The sequence below is a fragment of the Dendrobates tinctorius genome, unplaced genomic scaffold (assembly GCF_039654945.1).
Source record: "Dendrobates tinctorius isolate UK_male_01 unplaced genomic scaffold, ASM3965494v1 ptg000377l, whole genome shotgun sequence".
In the NCBI taxonomy this organism is placed as follows: Eukaryota; Metazoa; Chordata; class Amphibia; order Anura; family Dendrobatidae; genus Dendrobates; species Dendrobates tinctorius.
The window spans coordinates 5,845,384-5,870,882 of NW_027362043.1; the positions used below are offsets into that span (position 1 = coordinate 5,845,384).

The window sequence follows — 25,499 nt, forward strand, 5'->3', positions numbered from 1 at the left end:
TGGGAAATACTTTTAATACCTAAAACAGTTGAGTCATTTAAGAAAAAATATAGAACTTTGTACTTAGACTCGTTTATTTTATAGTAAGAAGACTTAGAAAAACTTTCAAAAATTGGCAGAACTGCTTTTATAGAATTCAATGGATCTGACAAGCTGAGAATTACGTCATCTGCGAAAAGGCCTATTCTAAATTGACTATCACCTATTTGAATTCCTTTTACCTCTCTTTTGATTCTAATAGTCTCTGCGAGTGGTTCCATTATTAAAGCAAATAAAAGGGGAGACAAAGGGCACCCCTGTCTAGTCCCATTAGTGATTAAGATTTGCTTAGAAACGTGGTTATTAACATAAACCGTTGCAGAAGGAGAGGTATATAATGCCATAATCATCTTTATTACATTGTCGTTAAAACCGAATTTTCTTAAAGTGGCTATTAAAAAATCCCAACTGACTCTATCAAAAGCCTTTTCGGCGTCAAGAGCTAGGAAAAGGGATGGTATCTTCTTTTTTTTTTTATAAAATTTATAATATTAAAAGTTCTCCTTGTTCCATCACTAGTCTGACGCCCTTCGATAAAGCCAAGTTGGTCTTTGTGGATTATATTAGGAAGAATTTTCTTTAATCTACTTGCAATAATCTTTGAAAAGATTTTTACATCCATATTTATTAAGGAAATAGGTCTGTAATTTTTTACTAACTCTAAATCTCCTTTAGGTTTGGGTATTACAGTTATATTGGCTCGTAGCATCTCAGGTGGGAATTCACCAACCCGAGTCGCTTCATTAAACATTCGAGACAAATACAGAGATAAAATATAGGTGAAAGCTTGGTAGTACTCATTAGAGTAACCATCAGGGCCAGGTGATTTTTTCTTTTTAAGAGACTTGATGGCTTCTATAACCTCAGGTGTAGAAAATGGAGCTTCAAGACTAGTTAACTGCTGCTGACTAATTTTTGGTAAATCCAGAGGGGAAAGGAAGTCATCTATCCCTGTACTATCAGGTTGTGGAGTATCAGCATCAAGTTTAAGGTTATATATGGTGGAATAATATGTTGCGAAGGCATCGACAATTTTTTTAGGGTGTTCCAAGAGAGATCCATTGTGTTTTATTTTATTGATATTATTTCTAATTCTCATTGCTCTAAATTTTTGGGCCATAAGTTTTGTTGGTTTATTGAATGACGAGTAATAATTAGATTTCATGGACTTCGCAAATTTGTCATATTCGTCAAATAAAACTGACCTTAATTCCAATCTTAATTGAAGAATTTCTGAGTGGATATTAAGTGGGGGTAAAGATGATTTCTGTAATATTTCTTCTTTATTTTTGAGATCTAATTGTAATTTGTAAATTTTTTCCCTATTTTGCTTTTTCTTAGTAGACGTCAAATAAATCATGACTCCTCTAATTACCGCTTTATGAGCGTTCCAGATTGTAAAAGGACTCATATTATCAATATCATTTTCTGTAAAATAATTTTTTAAAGCTATTTCAATTTCTTTCTTTGAATCTGGATTAAAAAAAAGCGCAGAATCACACTTCCATAGAAAGCATGGTTTAAGATAAGATAGGATAAGATAATCCTTTAATCATCCCACCATGGGGAAATTCAGAGCATTACAGCAGTAAGGCAGGAACAAGTACAGATACAGATGCACAAAGGCATTACATTGACAGTAGGTAGGTACATATACGAAAAAAAAGAAAAAAAAATGTAAAAGGACTGTCACAACTTTGGATCTATCAGTTCACTGTTTGGGTCGTTCTCCGTTTTGGACAGTGCTGGTTATACAGCCTAACTGCAGCAGGAAGGAAGGACTTTCGATAGCGCTCCCTCTCACATTTAGGATGAAGTAGCCGGTCACTGACAGTACTGCACATCTTTGTCACGGTCTCATGCATGGGATGGGAATCATTCTGCACCATGTAGCTCACCTTGGCTAGTATCCTCCTGTCGCCTACTTCCTGAACTGGGTCAAGGGGGCATCCCAGGACAGAGCTGGCCCTTCTAATCAGTTTGTCCAGCCTATTCCTGTCCCTGGTTGATATTCCACTACCCCAGCACGCCACACCAAAGAAGATGACTGATGCCACAACAGAGTTGAAGAAGGATGCAAGGAGTGCCCCTCTAACTCCGAAGGCTCTTAGCCTTCTGAGCAGATAAAGCCTGCTTTGGCTCTTCCTGTACACTGCATCCAAGTGATGGGCCCAGTCAAGCTTATTATTGAGGATCACACCAAGGTACTTATAGGTGTCGACTATCTCAATGTCATTTCCCTGAATGTTCACCACTACTGGTGGATTTTTGCCCTTGCGAAAGTCCACCACCAATTCCTTGGTCTTCCCGGAATTAATCCTAAGGTGGTTCCTCTGACACCACTCCACAAAAGCTTGGTTAGTGTCTCTGTACTCTCTTTCATCACCTCCTGTGATGAGGCCTACTATTGCAGAGTCATCAGAATACTTCTGCAAGTAGCAGCTAGATGAGTTGCACCTAAAATCCGCAGTGTACAGTGTGAAGAGAAAAGGGGCAAGAACTGTACCTTGAGGTGCCCCTGTATTGCAGATCACCGTGTCTGACACACTGTCCCGAACCTTTACAAACTGAGGTCGGTTCGTGAGGTAGTTAAGGATCCAGGTGGAGAGTTGGAGGTCCACACCAACAAGGCCCAGCTTGTCTCTCAGTAGACCTGGCTGTATGGTGTTAAAAGCACTAGAGAAATCGAAGAACATTATTCTCACAGTGTTCCCAGGTTTCTCCAGGTGAGAGAGTCCTATCTAGAAGGTGGATAATGGCATCATCCACACCAATGCCTGGCCTGTAGGCAAACTGGAGAGGGTCCATATCCGAGCTCACTAGAGGACGGAGACGTGTGAGAACCAATCTCTCTAATACCTTCATCAGGTGTGATGTCAATGCTACAGGTCTATAGTCATTAAGGTCTTTCGGATAAGGTCTCTTCGGAACCGGTACCACACACGATAATTTCCATAGTTGTGGTACTATACCCATTCTCAGGCTCATAGTGAACAGATATGTAATGATCTCACTCAGCTGGTGCCCGCAGGTTTTGATTAGTCTTGCACTGATGCCGTCAGGACCTGCAGCCTTCAAAACTTTGATCTTATTCAGTTCTTTTGCAACCTGGGTGCTTGTGAAGAACAGACCCTGGCTCAGTTGACAAGTTGCAGCAGGGTGTGAGGTTATTGTAGCAGAGAGGTGTGAATGGTATGCAGGGGCAGGAGCAGCCAGTGTGTGATTAAATCTGTTAAAGAATAGATTAAGTTCATTAAGCCCCTCTTTATCTACAACCATCCTGGAGACAGTCTGTCTATGCCCAGATATAGACTTTAGACCCTCCCAGACTTCATGGATCCTTTTCTGTGACAGTTTCAGTTCAATTTTTCTCTTATAATTAGCCTTTCCCTGCCTGATTAGATTCTTCAGATCTTTCTGCACTTCTCGCAGACTGCCCTTGTCACCTGATCTGAAGGCCAACTTCTTCTCTGTGAGAAGAGCCTTTATTCCGGGGCTGATCCATGGTTTGTTGTTAGAGAAGCACCTCACTACTTTTGTGGGTATTCCAGCTTCCCAAAATTATCTCGGCAACGATCGGGGAATGGTCCGAGAAAGATCTGGGAAGAATATCTATCTTTTTAAACTATGAAATTGAGAGAGAATCTGTCAAGAAAAAGTCGATCCTGGAAAAGGTTTTATGTGCCTCAGAAAAATGGGTGTATTCTTGAGAAGACGTATTCAAACATCTAAAAACATCAAGATACTCATGATTACTAAGCCATTGTCTAAGCTCCGGGAATGAAGACCTAGTGGGAGAAGTTGAATCAATTAAACCATTTGGAACAATATTAAAATCTCCAATCAGAACAGTAGTGCCTCTCTTAACCTCTTCAACTTTTTTATCCAAATCATTAAAAAATCGCATTTGCCCATCACTGTGTGCATAAATATTTACTATTGTAGTAAGGTGATTGTCAATCAAACAAATTAGAATTAAGTACCTCCCTGCATGGTCAGAATATTCACTAATGAGTTCAAATGAAACTGTGTTTCTAATTAGAATAAGTACTCCTGCCTTTTTTTTTTCGTTTAAAGATTTAAAAATATACGGAAAGTTTTTGTTTTCAATCTTGGGATGTCCCTCTTTAGCTAATTTGACCTCTTGAAGGCAAATAACATCTGCCTTACTGTTCCTAATCTCCTTCCATGTATAATACCTTTTGACTGGGCTATTTAACCCTCTCACGTTAAACGATAAAATCTTAACCATAAATATAGTACAAAAATGTAAAGATACAAAAATAGAAAAATACAAATAAAGAGGAAGACTCTGTAACTTACAGATACTCTTCCTTAACTGGGAAAGTTCGTGAAAGCCTCTCAGGGCCTCTGCATGTTAGAATATGGAGACATAACGAAATATATCCTTGCATTCATCCAGGCGGTCCCCCTTCTTTATTCAACGTTGCAATGAAAGACATACCCTCTTTGACAGAAGAAATTGAAACAACTCTTCCCTCATGATTAATCAAGAGTTTTACTGGAAAACCCCACCTGTATATTACCCCTTTTTTTCGTAGAAGTGTGGTGACCTCATTAAAGTTTTTCCTTAGTTGGATTGTCTCTTTAGAGAGGTCAGCAAATATTTCAATATGGTCAAATGGTTGAGGAAACTGCTTATTAATTTTAAGGTAATTTAAAAGCTTTTCTTTAGTGAAAAAAAATGAAACCTTAAAATTGTGTCTGGGAAGTTCAGACGGTACAGATTGTGGGCGGGGGAGTCTATGGATCCTGTCTATCATTAATTCCATGTCCGGAATGGAGGGTAAAATTTTAACCAAAAGTTCTTTGACATAGTTTTGTAGATTATTTTGAGTTATCTTTTCCGAGATACCCCTTACTTTAATATTATTCCTTCTGCTACGATCCTCAAGGTCAGCCACCTTGTTACGTAAAAACTGTACCTCTTTTTGAGTATTCGTTTGTTCCTTTTGCATAGAGACTGAAGATTTTTCTAAGGTCTCTATCTTTTTTTCGTTTTTATCAATTCTGGTATACATCACCTTGAAATTAGTCTGCAAAAGCTCAGTATGCTTACTAAGAGTAAGTTCTAATTTTTTATCCATAGCCTCAATTTGCTCTTTAAGAGATTTTACTGAGTCATCTTCCAATGAAACACTCTTTTCCAACCTGAGCCTACTTTTATCAGGACTTTCAGAAGAAGTTTCATAGAACTCCTGATCAGATTCAGACAAAATGGATTTACCTCTCATGTTACCCCCTTTTCTTTTAGTTTGTTTACTAGCAGCAGAGATATCCATTTCTACTTGGATACTATCGAGTTCCTGTAGCAGTAACGTATTCACGTCTCCTTTTTGATCAATTGAAATTCTGGGAGATTTCAGGGAAGAAGGGGGGCTAATAAGTACAGCCTCATCCAATTTAGTAGTGTCTTTCCTTGATCCAGATTTGTCTCTTTGTTGCTTCGGTTTAGTATTTCTTTGACTCATTTTAAAATTATCAAACAGCAGTATTGAAAAAAAACTCCCAAATAAGCGAACAAAATCACTTTTACTCTACCTGGAAGCTCCTCAATTTTAAAGTAAAATGGTTCAAAGAATAAGAATCTATAGACCAAAGCTTTTTAGAAACAAATATGAGCCAAATACAATATTGATTAACCTATGTGGGAGAAAATAGTACTTTTATAAATCCCAACCCAAAAGAGAAGTATCCAACATAAAATTAGCCTAAAATAATCTCTTTAGTCCCTGGCACGACCTAAGACTCAAGGTCACAGATAGTATCAATGAATGCAATGACTCTGAAAATCTTCTTATTTAGGAGAAACAATTCCCTACAACTAAGGACTGTAATGATTTTCCTGAGTATCAAATCCCAAACCCCATAGAAGGACCCAATTCTTGAAAGGTATCCCTCCTAATTCAGAGTAGCATATATCCACAATAAACATAAAAAAATATTGCGTGTCCAGGAAACCGGCACGGCTATGGCTCAAGAGCCGGTTCTTACAAAAGCCCCCCACCACAGACGATTTCAATCTGTTTCTCACCAGGAGGCAATCAAACCCGGTGCCCCTGTCTCCAAAGAGCCCAGAGGAACTGGCCAGATCCACAGTAATAATCCACAGGTGATCGCTGCAGCAGAAACTCACGGCGGGTCCCGAAACAGCAGCCGCTGACAGTCAAGATCCGGCTCCCTCAGTACCTCCCACCACCGATGGCTTTAATAAAGAACTCTCCGAAAAATCAATGGAGCCTGGCGTGCCCAAGCCCTAAACACTCGGGGGGAAGGTCCAAGTTCAATGAAACAGGCTCTCACCTGATCCAAAGTCGGGGATGTCCACTGTATTCAAACTTCAGCGGCGGATCTAGGGGGCGGCTGCCACAGCTATGAATCGGCTCCTGCAGCTCCTTACTCCGCCGATGATTTTAGCAAAGAACTTTCTGAATATTCAAAGGATCTCGATGTGCCTGGTCTTGAATTGTTCAGGGAGATGATCTTTATCTGGATAAGCAGGCTCCCGTTGGATCCAGAGTTGCAGATGCCCGTGGTTGCCCAGGAAATACGGCGGATCCAAGAAACAGCCACTGCTGTCGTTCAAGAGCCGGCGCAAAGAACCGGCTCCTCCAGCTCCTGACACAGCCGATGATTTTAGTGTATAACTTTCCAAAAACCCACCAGTTCTCGGCGTGCCCGGTCTTAAATCTCTCCCATGGGCTGTTCAGACCCAAAGGGACAGGCTCCCGAGTGATCTACCAACACAGATGTCCGTTACAGCCAAAAATCCATAGCGGATCCAAGAAGCAGCCTCGGTTGTCATATATGAGCCGGTACAAAGAATCGGCTCCTCCAGCTCCTGACACCGCCGATGATTTTAGTGTAGAACTTTCCGAAAACTCACCAGATCTTGGCGTGCCCGGTCTTAAATTGTTCAGAGGGATGGTCCAGATCCAGGGGAACAGGCTCCCGTGCAGTCTCAAACTGCAGGTACACGTGGCAGGCAGCAGTTCACAGCGAGTCCTGGATTTAGCTGCGGTTGTCGTTCAGGAGCCGGATCCTTTAGCCTCTCCCACCGCTGATGATTTTCTCTTAAAACAACTTGGATAAGTCGCAAAACCCGACTTGCAGAGTCTCAAATTATTCAAGGAGGGAGCCCGAATCTAGTAGGCTAGGAGGAGGCCTCTTCCAGTCAGTATGACCTCTTTAAAACAGGGTGACTTGCTATGTGCTCCGGATCACCGGAGACTCAGGCTTCACCGCTGCTTCCCCACTGCAGGCCGCACTCCTACTCTCCTGTATTCTGTTAAGTAGGTGAATATAGGGAAATATCCCCACGGTCCAGGGGATGCCTGAAGTCCAAGGAAAGATTTTCCAATACTGGATGCCTCCAGATAGTCGCTTTAAATCGTCGCTTCTTCAGAAGTCCCTAGGAGCTCTGCAATGGACGTCTCACCCCATCCACCAGCAGGACACGCCCTCCATACGTGCGTCCCTGTCCCGATGCCAGTATCTTCCACTGATTCCAGGGTGACAGACTGGGCAGTGGAGGCTCGGAACATTTGGGATCGCACCCAGGATGCTATTTGAGCCTCTAAAGAGAGAATGAGAGCGTCAGCCGACACACATCGGCGTCCCGCTCCAACTTTTTTTACTTGGTGTGGCTCTCTGTGCGTAATATCAAGCTGCAGGCTGAGTCCTCCAAGTTCGCTCCGCGATATATTGGTCCCTTCAAGGTCCTCGAGCGCATCAGCTCAGTGGTCTACCATCTGGCTCCTCCACCACACTTGGCCATCTCTGACGTCTTCCATGTGTCCCTTCTCAAGCCTGTTCACATGGCTCGGTTTTCCGAGTCATCTGCCTGGACATCAGACCTGTCCTCGGATGAGTTTGAGGTCAACGCCATTGTGGGACGCAGGATTGTGCGTTTCAAAAAATTTGATTTGGTGGACTGGAAGGGTCATGGTCCGGAGGCCTGGACCTGGGAGCCAGTGAAGAACTTCCACGCCCTGCTCCTGATCACGGCATTTGAGCATGCTGAGGTTCAGAGGGGGGGTAATGTTAGGCGCCAGGTTCCTGCAGCTGCACAGCGGAAATCCAGAGCCTTGCATCCTGCGGTCTCCCATTCTTCTCTGACCGCTCAGGAGCCTGCACAGCAATGTCGGCGTCGCAGGCGCTCTGCTCAGACCAGCTCTGTAGGACTGGTTGTTGCTGCCACCTCTGGGTCAGCAATAGCAGCGCAGGCTGCCCTGCAGCAAGCCAATCCAGTGGCTAAAAGTCCTCTTGTCACGCTACTGGGCATGCTCACAAGATGATCTCACATTGGACATCGGGAGTCATGTGCTCAGGGCCTTCTCCTGATCTGATTGGTCCATCCCAGAGATCTGGAAAGTACCGCACGGCTATAAAAGGTCCGCATAGCTGCTCGGCCATGTGCTAGTATAGTCTCTAATTGCTACTGTGTGAATGTTGATGCATGCATGAACCTGCGAATGACTCATTAAGTTCCTCTCCCTCTGATATTACATGTGTGGATAGGGACTTAGCCTTAGAGTCAGCGCCAGTCAGTGGCATGCTAGAAGCCATAGTGCTCATCTCCATAGAGCTAGTGTCCGACAGTGCGCCCCTCCTGAGCATTGTCGTATACCCATGTGCGATATACCGCCATATTGTGCGTCTGCCATTATATAGCAGCAGTTTAACACCTCTGCACGGTGGACCCCGGGCGGCGAACGCACTTTCTATTATTTTATATTTAGTGCATTCCGCCATCCCTAATAGTCGGTCTCAACACCAACAACCACATTATGCACCTTCACATGGATATCAGCCTCCAGGTTCCCTTCCCTCCATCCCCATAGTGCACTTGGGAAGGAGTGCGATACAGCACAGATGTTACCAATGTGGGCAGACTGGGCATCTGCAAGACACCTGCCCTCAGGGTCAATTGAGAAATGGCCCTGCACCAAATCGGCCTATCAATAATTTACAGCCAAATACAAGGGAGGAAGAGGTGCCACCCCTCCAAATTGACTTGCCTAATGGCTCAGACACCCATGTTCGACTATTAGGGGTTTATGGGGTGCGGGTCACAGCCACGAGTTCCTTTAATCCCCAAAGAAAGCACTTACAGGAGGTTGCGCTGAATGATCGGAGAGTTCTTGGTTTTTGTGACTCTCGGGCATTTATCACCATCATCATACAGCATGGATCTGGGATTACCATTGAATTAGCTGGAGGCCAATGGAAGAATATCCCAAAAGCAAGTATAGAACTGGACTATGGCTTTGGCTTCAAGCAATGCGCAGTTGGGGTGATGAGGGGCCTGCCTTCAGATATTGTCCTAGGAAATGATGTGGGAGAGCTACAATGTCGATTTGTGGGTGCAGGAAGCAGAGCTTAAGTCAAAGACAATGTAAAGTGGAACTCGGCCTTCAACCCTACAACTTCCCCATACAATAAACATGTGGCAACACAAATGCTGATGGATTGTCCAGACAGGAGCCATGAGTTATGTCGGCCATATCTGCGTGTACTTGACATGTGAACTGCTGAGGTCACTAGTCTGTACACTACTTGAGGAGGGAAGGGGTTGTAACAGAGATTCACCCCCAGCCTGTACACATGGACCATACTGCAATCAAGCTTACATTAGCTTTCCTTGTCCTGAATCTGCTGGGGGCATGCTTGTCTTTTTTCCCCTCTGCAGGGAGCATCTCCACTACACAAACCTGTAAACAGACTGCAGACAGGGTTTCTGGAACATTCTTAATCCTTGGAGCTATATTTAAGGGGGTTGTGTTTTGGGATCAGCCCAATTCTTTGGCAGAGATACTAAGAGTGGTAGGACAATAATCCACATGTTCAGTTAGTTGATGCTGTGTCTTGGGAAGGAATGATCTGCAGCTGCGGCCAGGTGTTGTGTCATGATTGGAGATGGAAGATCATTGGCCACCTGGGATTGTGATGTCTTACAACACAGCTGGATTTAAGGACCGAATCTAGAGATAGTTGTTGCAGATTCCTTGGTGTCGGATTACCAGGTGGCGCCCCCGGGTCGGTTCCCTTTGTGTGGACTCATTGTGGACACATTACAGACGCTGTAGCATTATCCAAATTTGTGCTGCCCAGTTCCCTGTTCCAACAAATCTCGTTGGATTGTTTATCGGCCTGGTGTATCTTTCTGTCGCATGTCTCGATGAGACAGAAAGAGACAATATTGGAGAATATTGCAAATTCCGCAATCGTAAACTGAACATTGAAATATTCGCTCATCTCTAATGCTGGACACAGGGACAGAGTCACAGAAGATTTAATTCACTTTTATTGTATTCTTACACCATCTCACATGACACATCATTATTACATTACACAATTACTAATGAGTCATTGTCAGCTTGTTAAGGGGTAATATTAACATTAATTAGTTCTATCATAACAGTACATCTCCTAGTCAAATGCCAGACCTCACTAGAGCTGGTCAGTCCAGTATCCAGTGCCCACACTTAGTGACTGATGGCTCTACAGGTATATACAACCACAAGAGAAGCTGCCAATCAGTACTGTGTGGGCAGGAAAAACTTGACTCCCAGGCTTTGTCTTTGAGTGGGCAAAGGTTCCAATACTCAAAGTCTTTATCTATAAGTGAATAGAGCGTGCAGGACTCATAGGCTTTATCTCTAAGTGGACAGAGGTGCAGGACTCACAAACCTTATCTATGAGTGAGCAGAAGGTGTAGGTTTCAAAGGCCTTATCTGTAAGTGGGCAGAGGGTACAGGTCTCACAAGTTTTATCTATAAGTGGGCGGAGGGTGTAGGTCTCAAAGGCTTTGTCTATGAGTGGGTGAATGGTGCAGGACTCATAGGCTTTTTCCTATAAGTGAGCGGAGGGTGCAGGACTCACAGGCTTTTCTATTTGTGGGTAGAGGGTGCAAGACTCACAGGTTTTATCTATAAGTGGGCTGAGGGTGCAGGACTCACAGGCTTTATCTATTAGTAGGCGGATGGTGCAGGTCTCAAAGGCTTTGTCTATGAATGGGAGGAGGGTGCAGGACTCACAGGCTTTATCTATAAATGGGCAGCGGATGCAGGACTCATAGACTTTATCTATGAGTGGGCAGAGGGTGCAAGTCTCAAAGGCTTTGTCTATGAATGGGCGGAGGGTGCAGGACTCACAAACTTTATATATGAGTGGGCAGATGGTGTAGGTCTCAAAGGCCTTTGCTATAAGTGGGTGGAGGGTGCAGGTCTCACAGGCTCTATAAGTGGGTGGAGGGTGCAGGTCTCAAAGGCTTTGTCTCAGAATGGGCGGAGGGTGCAGGAATCACAGGCTCTATCTATAAGTGGGTAGACTGTACAGGACTCATAAGCTTTATCTATGAGTGGGAAGAGGGTGCCAGACTCACAGGCTTTATGACTAGATAGAGTGTGCAGGACTCACAGGCTTTATCTATGATTGGGTGGAGGGTGCAGGTCTCACAGGCTTTGTCTATGAATGGGCGGAGGGTGCAGGACTCACAGGCTTTATCTATAAATGGGCAGCGGATGCAGGACTCATAGACTTTATCTATGAGTGGGAAGAGGGTGCAAGTCTCAAAGGTTTTGTCTATGTATGGGCGGAGGGTGCAGGACTCACAAACTTTATCTATGAGTGGGCAGATTGTGTAGGTCTCAAAGGCCTTTGCTATAAGTGGGTGGAGGGTGCAGGTCTCACAGGCTCTATAAGTGGGTGGAGGGTGCAGGTCTCAAAGGCTTTGTCTAAGAATGGGCGGAGGGTGCAGGAATCACAGGCTCTATCTATAAGTGGGTAGACTGTACAGGACTCATAAGCTTTATCTATGAGTGGGAAGAGGGTGCCGGACTCACAGGCTTTATGAGTAGATAGAGTGTGCAGGACTCACAGGCTTTATCTATGAGTGGGTGGAGGGTGCAGGTCTCACAGGCTTTATCTATGAGTGAGGGGAGGGTGCAGGACTCACAGGTTTTATAGGTGGGCTGAGGATGTAGGAGTCACAGGGTTTATCTACGAGTGTGCAGAGAATAGAGGACACACTAGTTTGTCTATGAGTGTGCAGAGGATGCAGGTATCACAGACTTTGGCTATAGTGTGCAGGTCTCACAGGCTTTATGAGTGCGCAGAGGGTGCAGGTCTCAGGCTTTATGAGTGGGCAGAGGGTGCAGGACTCACAGGCTTTCTATATGACTGGGCAGAGGGTGCAGGTTTCACAGGCTTTATCTATGGGTGGGTGAAGGATGAGAAGTCATAGGTTTTATCTATGAGTGGGCGGAGGGTGCAGGACTCACAGGCATTGTCTATGAGTGGACAGAGGGTGCGGGTCTCACAGGCTATATGAGTGGGTGGAGGGTGCAGGTGTCACAGGCTTCATCTATGAGGAGACGGAGGATGCAGGAGTCACAGGCTTTGTCTATGAATGGGCAGAGGGTGCAGGTCTCACAGGCTTTAGCTTTGAGTGGACAGAGGGTGCAGGACACACAGGCTTTCTCTATTAGTGGGAGAGGGTGCAAGACTCACAGACTTTTTTATCAGTAATGTGAGGGTTGCAAGACCCACGTGCTTTATCTATGAGAGAGGGGTTCAAACGCAGCAACTGGTTTAACTCTGCAGTGTCTCATGGTACTATTCCCTAAGCAGGTACAGGCGCTTCTCACCAAATTAGAATATCATCAAAAAGTTAATTTATTTCAGTTCTTCAATGCAAAAAGTGAAACTCCTATATTATATAGAGTCATTACAAACAGAGTGATCTATTTCAAGTGTTTATTTCTGTTAATGATGATGATTATGGCTTACAGCCAATGAAAACCCAAAAGTCATTATTTCAGTAAATTAGAATACTTTATAACACCAGCTTGAAAAAATGATTTTAAAATCCAAAATGATGGCCTGCTGAAATGTATGTTCAGTAAATGCACTCATTACGTTGTCAGGGCTCCTTTTAAGGTTATCAGCCTGTGGCATTGCTGAGGTGTTATGGAAGCCCAGGTTGCTTTGATAGCAGCCTTAAGCTCGCCTGCAGTGTTGGGTCTGGTGTCTCTCATCTTCCTCTTGACAATACCCCATAGGTTCTCTATGGCATTAAGGTCATTTGAGTTTGCTGGCCAATCAAGCACAGTGACACTGGGTTTTTTTAAACCAGGTATTGGTACGTTTGATAGTGTGGACAGGTGTCAAGTCGTGCTGGAGAATGAAATTTCCATCTGTCGGCAGAGGGAAGCATGAAGTGCTCTAAAATTTCCTGGTAGATTGCGGCACTGACTTTAGTCTTGTTAAAACAGAGTTTTGTCAAGACCTTAACTCCATAGAGCATCTATGGGGTATTGTCAAGAGGGAGATGAGAGACACCAGACCCAACAATGCAGATGAGCTGAAGGCTGCTATCAAAGCAACCTGAGCTTCCACAACACTTCAGCAGTGCTACAGGCTGATCGCCTTCATGCCATGCCGCATTGATGCAGTAATTGATGCAAAAGAAGCCCCGACCAAGTATGGAGTACATTAACAGAAATAAACACTTCCCAGTTTATACACATGGGAAGAAGGAATCAATATCACCGTTACACACTGAACAGAAAACCACTGGGTAAATCTGACATGAACAAGGACTTGGGGATTCTAGTTAATGATAAACTTAGGCTGTGTGCACACACTGCGGATTTTGCTGCGGTTACGCAGCTGTTTTGGCCGCTGCGGACCTGCAGCAGTTTTTGCTGCGGTGTACAGTACCATGATTCCCTATGGGAATCAAAAACTACAATGCAGATGGTGCGGAATTTTCCGCGCGGATTTGCTGCGGTTTTTAATCTGCAGAAAGAATTGACATGTCAATTCTTTCTGCGGATTCCGCTGCGGTTTGCCATCTCCTCCATTGAGGAGATGAAAAACCGCAGGGCAAAACCGCAGAGCAATCCACAGGATGAATCCGCACCTAAATCCGCAGCATGTGCACACAGCCTTACCTGGAGCTGCCAGTGCCAGGCAGCGGCTGCCAAGGCAAACAGGATCATGGGGTGCATTAAAAGAGGTCTGGATACACATGATGAGAGCATTATACTGCCTCTGTACAAATCCCTGTTTAGACCACACATGGAGTACTATGTACAGTTTTGGGCACCGGTGCTCAGGAAGAATATACTGGAACTAGAGCGAGTACAAAGGAAATTAATAAAGGGGATGGGGGAACTACAATACTCAGAGAGATTAGCAAAATTAGGATTATTTAGTCTAGAAATTAGATGACTGAGGGGCAATCTAATAACCAAGTATAAGTATATAAGGGGATAATACAAATATCTCTCCCAGGATCTGTTTATACCAAGGAAGGTGCCGGTCACAAAGGGGAATTCTCTGCATCTGGAGGAGAGAAGGATTTTCCACGAACATAGAAGAGGATTCTTTACTGTTAGGGCAGTGAGAATCTGGAATTCCCTGCCTGAGGAGGTGGTGATGGCGAACTCAGTCGAGGGGTTCAAAAGAGCCCGGATGTCTTCCTGGAGCGTAACAATATTGTATCTATCAGTTATTAGGTTCTTTAGATCTGGGGATTTATTCTGACAGAATATAGGCTGAACTGGATGGACAAATGTCTTTTTTCAGCCTTGCTAAACCATGGTAAATAGATCACACTGTTTGTAATGACTCTAATATATGAGTTTCACTTTTTGCATTGAACTGAAATAAATTAACTTTTTGATGATATTCTAATTTTGTGAGATGCAATTGTATTTAACTTTACTGACATCTTGTATATCCATTATATCTGCTTCTGAGTGGCTCTGTTGGCTAATGTGAGGGAAGGTAGGATCCATAGTAGGCTATGAAAGCAACCAGCTTTCTTACACTCTCTGGGCTTTATTTTCCCCCACAGAAAGCTACTTAGCATTGCACTTGCAAGGCTTAGTCTTCAAAGCAACCTTTTGGTGTTTGCTAAGGCTAGTTTCACACTAGCATTTGGCCAAGCTACGGAGGGCTGCGGACTTCCTCCTTGAAGCTCTGCCCACTGCTGCACCTCCTCCGGTCAGCTCCGCCTATGTCTGCATGTGGCCTGCGTACCCATCTTCAAAATTTAGGCTGTGTGCACACGTTGCGATTTTTAAGCGTTTTTGCCGCGATTTTCACAGCGAAAACGCTGCGTAAAAACTTTAAAAACACATACAGAATGCACTCCATGCATTCCTATGGCCTTCCACACATGCTGTGCTAATGCTGCAATTTTTTTCCGCGGCGTAATAGCATCACGGAAAAAAACGCAGCATGCTCATTCTTTTTGCGGAATCGCCGCAATTCCGAAAAGAATTGCCGCGATTCCGCACCCATAGGAATGCATGAGATCCACTTACTTCCCGCATTTGGCTATGCCCACCATGCACAAAATGAGCGGCTCATGTGCGGATGGTACCCACGGTGTGGAGGAGAGGAGACTGTCCTCCAGGCCCCGGGTACCACATCCCTGTAAAAAAAAGAATAAAAAATAAAAAATTGGGTTGTATTCACCTTCCGGCGTCCAGCGCAGCCTTGCCAGGCCTCAGTGATGCTCCCGTTCCCAGTAATGCCTTGCGGCAAGTACCTGTGATGACGTAGCGATCTCGCGAGACCGCTACAGTATCGCGGGACTTTACGTCATCAATGGTCTTGCAAAGCATTACAGGGAATGAAAGCATCGCTGAGGCCTGGGAAGGCTGCGCGGGATATTGGAAGGTGAGAATATCACGATTTTTTTTTTTTTTTTTTTTTTTAACATTCTATCTTTTACTATTGATGTTGCATAGGCAGCCTCAATAGTAAAAAGTTGGTCACACTAGTCAAACACTATGTTTGATGAGTGTGACCAACCTGTCAATCACAAAGTGCTTGAATTTCGCACGCATGCTGGATGCTTAAACTTTCTCTATGAGTAGATGGGGTAAATATATTCACAGGTGTTTTCCATGAGTGGACGAGGGAAGCAGGACTCAAATACTTTCATTTTTTGGCTGCATGCTTGACTCTAAGAAGTAAAATCTTCTCCATATAAGTGTCCAAATAAATGAATGAACATTTGGGGGTTCAGGATAAATCATCTGGACTTGGAGTTGATTACTGCCATGGCCACTTGAATCCTTTCTGGGAAGAACTCTGCTTCTCTTTCTTCTGTGTGGAGTGGGCTTGTGCTGATGAGCTCATTCCAAAAGAAGGTGGTTGCTGGTGGAAAGTCTCTGGTTTCAATTGAGATTCTAGGTGAAGATTTGGCTGTGTTGTGGTATTTTGTCCAATGCTGCGGTTTCTGATTAGTTTTGGAGATTGCTGAGAGAGCACATACAGAGGATTCTGTAATGGTGACGAATCTTTGTTCTCTTCCACATTTTGAGGTCTAACAGCTGCAGCGCCCTGCTGTACCAAATGCTGTTCTGTATGCACTGGCCATGATGAGGATATGTGCTGCTGTGTTTCTGAAGGAGTCTGCTGGGAGGCTGAATGTAATCCATGACTCTGCCAGTGATCAGTATGCTTCTCTGAGCTATGAAACATTTGACTGTATAAGTCATCTTTCATATCTTGTTCACCTTGTAGGAGATCAGAAGCCCAGACATGGTGAGAAGGCTGACCACCATGAGTGTGGTAAGTATAATGTATCTCAGTGCATGTGACTTGACTTTGGGGAACATCGTGGGGCAACCCAAGTCCTAGACTTGATGGTTGTTCAAAACATGAATAATATTTCTGAGTATCCTGGTGGTCTGGAGGTGGACATGACTTGTAGACAGTCACATCTGCCCTCTGTATTGACTCCAGCTTCTCCTTTGCATACTCCATCTTGTAAAGACTCTCTTTTTGTTCAATTACCTGTTTCTGAGGGCCCCCCTGCAGTTTAGTGGTGTCTTTCATTGTTGTTTGTTCTGTGTGGGTTAGTTCTTGTTTGTGTATTTGGCCTTCATTCTGGGTCAGGTCTTGTTTCTGGGTCATTTCTGATTTCTGGTTCGAGTCTTGTTTCTGGGTCATTGTTGAGTCTTGTTTACCAATCAGTTTCAGAGTTGGTTCTTGCTTCAGGGTTGGCTCTGTTATCTGGGCTGAATATTGTTTCTGGGTTATTTCTTGTTTCTGAGTTAGTTCTTGTTTAATGTCTTGTTGGGAGGTTGGTTCTTGCTTCTGAATTGTGTCCTGCTTCTGTGTTGGGTCTTGTTTCTGGGTGGAGTCTTGTTTCTGGGCTGGTTCTTGCTTTTTGGTTGAGTCCTGATTCTGGCCAGAGTCCTTTTTCTGGGTTTGGTCTTGTTTCTGGTTTTGATCTTGTTTCTGGGTTGGGTCTTGTTTCTGGGTCGGGTCTTGTTTCTGGGTCAGCTCTTGTTTCTGGATTGGCTCTTGTTTCTGGGTCAGGTCTTGTTTCAGGATCATTTCGGATTTCTGGGTTGAGTCTTGTTTCTGGGTCTGTTCTTGTTTCTGGGTCGGTTCTTGTTTCTGGGTTGTGTCATGTTTGAGGTTTGCATCTTGTTTCTGGGTAATTTCTGTCTTCTGGTTTAAGTCTTGTTTCTGGGTCATTTCTGGCATCTGGGTTGGGTCTTCTTTCTGGGTTGTATCTTGTTTCTGGGTTGAGACTTGTTTCTGGGTTGTATCTTGTTTCTGGGTCATTTCTGCTTTCTGGGTTGAGTCTTGTTTCTGAGTTGGGTCTTGTTTTTGGGTTGGCTCCTGTTTCTGGGTTGAGTCTTGTTTCTGGGTAGAGTCTTTTTTCTGGGTCATTTCTGATTTCTGGATTGAGTCTTGTTTCTGGGTTGAGTCTTGATTCTGGGTTGAGTCTTGATTCTGAGTTAGTTCTTGTTTAATGTTAATGTCTTTTTGGGAGGTTGGTTCTTGCTTCTGAAATGTGTCCTGCTTCTGTGTTGTGTCTTGTTTCTGGGTGGAGTCTTGTTTCTGGGCTGGTTCTTGTTTCTTGGTTGAGTCCTGTCTCTGGTCAAAGTTTTGTTTTTGGGTTGGTTCTTGATTCTGGGTTTGGTCTTTTTTCTGGATTGAATCATGTTTCTGAGTTGAGCATTGTTTCTGGGTTGAGTCTTGTTTTTGGGTTTGCTCTTGTTTCTGGGTTAGTTCTTGTTTAATATTCAAGTTTTTTTGGGAGGTTAGTTCTTGCCTTTGAATTGTGTCCTGCTTCTGAGTTGTGTCTGGTTTCTGGGTGGAGTCTTGTTTCTGGGCTAGTTCTTGTTTCTTGGTTGAGTCCTGATTCTGGTCAGAGTCTTTTTTATGGGTTTGGCCTTGTTTATGTGTTGGGTCTTGTTTCTGGGTCATTTCTGTTTTTTGAGTTGAGTCTTGTTTTTGGGTTGAGTCTTGTTTCTGGGTTGAGTCTTTTTTCTGGGTCATTTCTGATGCCTGAGTTGAGTCTTCTTCCTGGGTTGAGTCTTTTTTCTGGGTCATTTCTGATTTTTCCGTTGATTCTTGTTTCTGGGTTGTGTCTTGCTTTTGGGTTGTGTCTTGTTTCTGGGTCAAGTCTTGTTTCTGGGTCGAGTCTTGTTTCTGGCTTGTGTCTTGTTTCTGGCTTGTGTCTTGTTTCTGGCTTGTGTCTTGTTTCTGGGTCATTTCCGATTTCTGGGTTGAGTCTTGTATCTGGGTGGAGTCTTGTTTCTGGGCTAGTTCTGGTTTCTTGGTTGAATCCTGATTTTGACCAGAGTTTTTTTTCTGGGTTTGGTCTTGTTTCTGGGTTGGGTCTTGTTTCTGGGTTGTGTCTTGTTTCTGGGTTGGGTCTTGTTTCTGGGTTGGGTCTTGTTTCTGGGTTGGGTCTTGTTTCTGGGTTGGGTCTTGTTTCTGGGTTGGGTCTTGTTTCTGGGTTGGGTCTTGTTTCTGAGTTGGGTCTAGTTTTGGGGTTTGTTCTTGTTTCTGAGTTAGTTCTTGTTTATTGTTCATGACTTTTTGGGTGGCTAGTTCTTGCCTCCGAATTGTGTCCTGCTTCTGTGTTGTGTCTGATTTCTGGGTGGAGTCTTGTTTCTGGGCTAGTTCTTGTTTCTTGGTTGAGTCCTGATTCTGGTCAGAGTCATTTTTCTCTGTTTGGTCTTGTTTATGGGTTGGGTCTTGTTTCTGGGTCATTTCTGTTTTTTGTGTTGAGTCTTGTTTTTGGGTTGAGTCTTGTTTCTGGGTGGAGTCTTTTTTCTGGGTCATTTCTGATGCCTGTGTTGAGTCTTGTACCTGGGTTGAGTCTTTTTTCTGGGTCATTTCTGATTTCTCCATTGAATCTTGTTTCTGGGTTGTGTCTTGTTTTTGGGTTGTGTCTTGTTTCTGGGTCAAGACTTGTTTCTGGGTCGAGTCTTGTTTTTGGGTCGAGTCTTGTTTCTGGGCCGAGTCTTGTTTCTGGGTCGAGTCTTGTTTCTGGGTCGAGTCTTGTTTCTGGCTTGTGTCTTGATTCTGGCTTGTGTCTTGTTTCTGGCTTGTGTCTTGTTTCTGGCTTGTGTCTTGTTTCTGGCTTGTGTCTTGTTTCTGGCTTGTGTCTTGTTTCTGGGTTGAGTCTTGTTTCTGGGCTAGTTCTTGTTTCTTGGTTGAATCCTGATTCTGGTCAGAGTTTTTTTTCTGTGTTTGGTCTTGTTTCTGTGTTTGGTCTTGTTTCTGGGTCGGGTCTTGTTTCTGGGTCATGTCTTGTTTCTGGGTTGGGTCTTGCTTTTGGGTCGGGTCTCGTTTCTGAGTTGGATCTCGTTTCTGGGTTGAGTCTTGTTTTTGGGTTTGTTCTTGTTTCTGAGTTAGTTCTTGTTTAATGTTCATGACATTTTGGGAGGCTAGTTTTTGCCTCTGAATTGTGTCCTGCTTCCGTGTTGTGTCTGATTTCTGGGTGGAGTCTTGTTTCTGGGCTAGTTCTTGTTTCTTGGATGAGTCCTGATTCTGGTCAGAGTCTTTTTTCTTGGTTTGGTCTTGTTTCTGCGTTGAGTCTTGTTTCTGGGTCATTTCTGTCTTTTGGGTGTAGTCTTGTTTCTGGGTTGTGTCTTGATTCTGAGATGTATCTTGTTTCAGCGTCATTTCTGATTTTTGGTTTGGGTCTTGTTTCTGGGTCAGGCCTTGTTTCTGGGTCGGGCCTTGTTTCTGGGTCGAGTCTTGTTTCTGGGTCGAGTCTTGATTCTGGGTCAAGTCTTGATTCTGGGTCGAGTCTTGTTTCTGGGTTGAGTCTTGATTCTGGGTCAAGTCTTGATTCTGGGTCAAGTCTTGCTTCTGGGTTTTGTCTTGTTTTTGGGTTGAGTCTTGTTTCTGGGTTGAGTCCTTTTTCTGGGTCAGGTCTTGTTTCCGGGTCATTTCTGATGTCTGGGTTGAGTGTTGTTCCTGGGTTGAATCTTTTTTCTGTGCTGAGTCTTGTTTCTGGTTTGGTTCTTGTTTCTGGATCATTTCTGATTTCTGGGTTGAGTCTTGTTTCTGAGTTGAGTCTTGTTTCTGTGTCAATTCTGATTTTTTCATTGAGTCTTGTTTCAGGATCCATTCTGATTTCTGGGTGGAGTCTTGTTTCTGGGTTGAGTCTTGTTTCAGGGTTGTGTCTTGTTTCTGGCTTGTGTCTTGTTTCTGGCTTGTGTCTTGTTTCTGGCTTGTGTCTTGTTTCTGGCTTGTGTCTTGTTTCTGGCTTGTGTCTTGTTTCTGGCTTGTGTCTTGCTTCTGGGTTGTGTCTTGCTTCTGAGTTGTGTCTTTCTTCTGAGTTGTGTCTTGTTTCCGGCTTGTGTCTTGTTTCTGGCTTGTGTCTTGTTTCTGGCTTGTATCTTGTTTCTGGCTTGTATCTTGTGTTGGGGTCGGGTCTCGTTTCTGGGTCGGGTCTTGTTTCTGGGTCGGGCATTGTTTCTGGGTCAGGTCTTGTTTCTGGATCGAGTCTCGTTTCTGACTTGTGTCTTCCTTCTGGATTGGGTCTTGTTTCTGAGTTGGGTCTTTTTTCTGGGTTGGCTCTTGTTTCAGGGTTGGCTCTTGTTTCAAGGTTGGCTCTTGTTTCAGGGTTGTGTCTTGTTTCTGGGTTGTGTCTTGTTTCTGGGTTGAGTCTTGTTTCTGGGTTGAGTCTTGTTTCTGGGTTGAGTCTTGTTTCTGGTTTGGATCTTGTTTCTGGATGATTTCTGATTTCTGGGTTGAGTCTTGTTTCTGAGTTGGGTCTTGTTTCTGGGTCATTTCTGATTTCTCCGTTGAGTCTTGTTTCTGGGTCAGGTCTTGTTTCAGGATACATTGTGATTTCTGGGTGGAGTCTTGCTTCTGGGTTGAGTCTTGTTTCTGAGTTGAGTCTTGTTTCTGGGTTGGGTCTTGTTCCTGGGTCATATCTGATTTCTGGGTTGAGTCTTGTTTCTGGGTGAGTTCTTGTTTCTGGATCGGGCCTCGTTTTTGTGTCGGGCCTTGTTTCTGGCTCGAGTCTTGTTTCTGGGTCGGGTCTTGATTTTGGGTGGAGTCTTGTTCCTGGGTTGAGTCTTTTTTCCATGTTGAGTCTTGTTTCTGGTTTGGTTCTTGTTTCTGGGTCATTTCTGATTTCTCCGTTGAGTCTTGTTTCTGGGTCGGGTCTAGTTTCAGGATCCATTCTGATTTCTGGGTTGAGTCTTGTATCTGGATGGAGTCTTGTTTCTGGGCTAGTTCTTGTTTCTTGGTTGAATACTGATTCTGGCTAGAGTCTTTTTTCTGAGTTTGGTCTTGTTTCTGGGTCGGGTCTTGTTTCTGGGTTGGGTCTTGTTTCTGGATCGCGTCTTGTTTCTGGGTTGGGTCTTGTTTTTGGGTCAGGTCTTGTTTCTGAGTTGTGTCTCGTTTCTGTTTTGGCTCTTGTTTTTGGGTTGTGTCTTGTTTCTGGGTCATTTCTGATTTCTGGGTTGAGTCTTGGTTCTGGGTTGGTTCTTCTTTCTGAGTTAGTTCTTGTTTAATATTAATGTCTTTTTGGGAAGTTGGTTCTTGCTTCTGAATTGTGTCCTGCTTCTGTATTGTGTCTTGTGTCTCGGTGGAGTGTTGTTTCTGGGCTAGTTCTTGTTTCTTGGTTAAGTCCTGATTCTGGTCAGAATCTTTTTTCTGGGTTGAGTCTTGTTTCTGTGTCGGGTCTTGTTTCTGGGTTGAGTCTTGTTTCTGTGTCGGGTCTTGTTTCTGTGTTGGGTCTTGTTTCTGAGTTGAGTCTTGTTTCTGGGTCGGGTCTTGTTTCTTGGCCGGGCCTTGTTTCTGGGTCTGATCTTGTTTCAGGATCCATTCTGATTTCTGGTTGTAGTCTTGTTTCTGGGTTGAGTCTTGTTCTTGGGTTGTGTCTTGTTTCTGTGTTGAGTCCTGTTTCTGGGTTGAGTCTTGTTTCTGGGTTGAGTCTTGTTTAATGTTCATGTCTGTATGGGAGGTTATTTCTTGCCTCTGAATTGTGTCATGCTTCGGTGTTGTGTCTGATTTTTGTGTGGAGTCTTGTTTCTTGGCTAGTTCTTGTTTCTTGGTTGAGTCCTGATTCTGGTCAGAGTTTTTCTTCTGTGTTTGGTCTTGTTTCTGGGTCATTTCTGTTTTTTGGGTTGAGTCTTGTTTCTGGGTTGAGTCTTGTTTCTGGGTTGGTTCTTGTTTCTGGGTTGGGTCTTGTTTCAGGATCAATTCTGATTTCTGGGTTGAGTCTTGTTTTTGAGTCGAGTCTTGTTTCTGGGTCAAGTCTTGTTTCTGTGTCGAGTCTTGTTTCTGGGTAGAGTCTTGTTTCTGGGTCAGGTCTTGTTTTTGAGTCGAGTCTTGCCTCTGGGTCGAGTTTTGTTTCTGGATCATTTCTGATTTCTGGGTTGAGTCTTGTTCCTGGGTTGAGTCTTGTTTCTGTGTTGAGTGTTGTTTCTGTGTTGAGTCTTGTTTCTGGTTTGGATCTTGTTTCTGGATCATTTCTGATTTCTGGGTTGAGTCTTGTTTCTGGGTCAGGTCTTGTTTCAGCATACATTCCGATTTCTGGGTGGAGTCTTGCTTCTGGGTTGAGTCTTCTTTCTGGGTTGAGTCTTGTTTCTGGGTTGGGTCTTGTTTCTGGGTTGGGTCTTGTTTCTGGGTTGGGCCTTGTTTCTGGGTCGAGTCTTGTTTCTGGGTTGGGTCTTGTTGCTGGGTCATTTCTGATTTCTGGGTTGAGTCTTGTATCTTGGTGGACTCTTGTTTCTGGACTAGTTCTTGTTTCTTGGTTAAGTCCTGATTCTGGTCAGAATCTTTTTTCTGGGTTTGGTCTTGTTTCTGGGTCAGATCTTGTTTCTGGGTCGGGTCTTGTTTCTGGGTTGCGTCTTGTTTCTGGGTCGGGTCTTGTTTTTGTGTCAGGTCTTGTTTCTGAGTCGGGTCTTGTTTCTGGGTTGGCTCTTGTTTCTGGGTTGTGTCTTGTTTCTGGGTAATTTCTGATTTCTGGGTTGAGTCATTCTTCTGGGTTGAGTCTTGTTTCTGGGTTGGTTCTTGTTTCTGATTTAGTTCTTGTTTAATATTAATGTATTTTTGGGAGGTTGGTTCTTGCTTCTGAATTGTGTCCTGCATCTGTGTTGTGTCTGATTTCTGGGTGGAGTCTTCTTTCTGGGCTAGCTCTTGTTTCTTGATTGAGTCCTGATTCTGGTCAGAGTCATTTTTCTGGGTTTGGTCTTGTTTCTGGGTTGGATCTTGTTTCTGAGTCAGATCTTGTTTTGGGGTAGGGTCTTGATTCTTGGTCAGGTCTTGTTTCTGGATTGAGTCTTGTTTCTGGGTTGAGTCTTGCTTCTGGGTTGTAACGTGTTTCTGGATTAGGGCTGACTCCTTGTTTGTTACTTGTTTTTGGGTTGGATCTTGTTTCTGGTTTGAATCTTGTTTCTGGGTTGAGTCTTGTTTTTGGGTTGAGTCTTGTTTCTGTTTTTGTTCTTGTTTGTGGACTGCATCTTGTTTTTGGGTAAGTTGTTTCTGCTCTGGGTCTGTTTTATGGATTGGGTCTTGTTTCTGGTCTGTGTGTTGTTCCTGAGTTGTTTCTTTTTTCTGGGCTGAATCTTGTTTAATGCTTGGGTCTAATTTGAGGGTTGATTCTTGTTTCTGTTTTGGTTCCTCTTTTAGGATTTTGTCTAGTTTTTGGGCTAGTTCTTCCCTTTGTTTTATGTCTTCTTTTTGAGTTAGTTCTTTTCTCTGGGTGAAGTCTTTTGTATGTGCTTGTTCTTGCTTCTGTTTTGACTCTTCTTTTGGGGTTAGTTCTTGTTTCTGGGTTGAGAGTTGTTTCTCATTTTCATCTTGTTTTTGAGTTGAATCTTTCTTGTGGTTTGGGTCTTCTTTCAGAGTTGAATCCTTAACCTTTATTTGATCTTGTTTTGATATTGGTTCTTGTTTCTGGATTGCATCATGTTTCTTGGTTGTGTCTTGTTTATTAGTTGACTCTGATATTTGTGTTTGATCTGATTTGGGAATCGATTCTAAAATTTGTGGAAACAATGACTGCGACTTCAAAACGTTTTGGGATGCGCATATCCGACAGCCTTTCTTGGACCTCAGAGCATGAAAATAAGCAACAGCAACTTTTGCTATAAGTTCAAGAAATTCCTTAAAATCTACTTCACCATCATTGTTTTGATCAAGTGCATGCAGTATTGCTTCAATTGTGTGTGGATCATCACAATCCTGAAGAAACACATAAGGAAATTATAGAAAAAAACAGTTATGAGTGAATTAAACCACATACTACATTTTCTTGTCATTTAGTATTCAGTGTTGGAAAGCTGGATGAAAACTTCTAAACTACAGCACATGTAACAAACAAACTAGACCAAATTTAAAGGTAATCAGTCACCCCTGGGACACTTTTCAGCTTTCACTATAGGTATACAAATAAAAGAAATGTTAATCTAGTCTTACCTGTATTCATCATAGTAGCTGTCTACATGGGCAGAAATAGAGTTTTATTTCTTATGGTAATGATTTTTTCCAGGCTCCGGGGTGTGCGGTGCCTGAAACAAATTTGTGCCTTTGCTCTTCATTATACTATCACCCCCCTCCCATGCACGTCACACTGACCTGTAACGTGCTATTGTGGCCTTGGAATCCCACGCATGCACCCTGCACTTGTGCGACAATCTGTACGTCTCCCTTCTCTATATGGTCAGTGTATTCAGCGTTTGCCACAGCACACCAGGATTGGCAAATTCGCCACTGGCACCCTGTGGTCTTCACAGATGAAAGCAGGTTCACACTGAGCACATGTGACAGACGTAACAGAGTCTGGAGATGCCATGGAGAGCAATCTGCTGCCTGCAACATCCTTCAGCATGACCAGTTTGGCAGTGGGTCAGTAATGGTGTGGGGTGGCATTTCTTCGGAGGGCCGCACGGTGTTGGGCTGTGAGCACAACCCACATCTGTGGATGTCGGGCACTCAGACCATCCTCATGGAGTTAGTTTCTAATGGTTTGTGCAGACACATGCACATTTGTGGCCTGATGGAGGTCATTTTGTAGGGTTCTGGCAGTGCTCCTCTTATTCCTCCTTGCACAAAGGCAGAGGTAGTGGTCCTGTTGCTGGGTTGTTGCCCTCTTATGACCCCTCCACGTCAGCTGGTGTACTGGCTTGTCTCCTGGTAGC

The 25,499-nt window shown here is 43.8% G+C and overlaps 1 protein-coding gene across 1 annotated transcript in view; it reads right to left on the reverse strand.

Annotated features, from left to right (window-relative positions):
• Positions 1-10,348: 10,348 nt before the first annotated feature.
• Positions 10,349-25,499, reverse strand: part of LOC141075858 (uncharacterized) — a 45,934-nt gene continuing 30,783 nt past the window's right edge. The window contains exon 3 of the mRNA XM_073563019.1: positions 10,349-24,543. Coding sequence (XP_073419120.1) covers positions 16,135-24,543 — 8,409 coding nt within the window. The 3' untranslated portion in view covers positions 10,349-16,134. The remainder of the gene's footprint in view (positions 24,544-25,499) is intronic.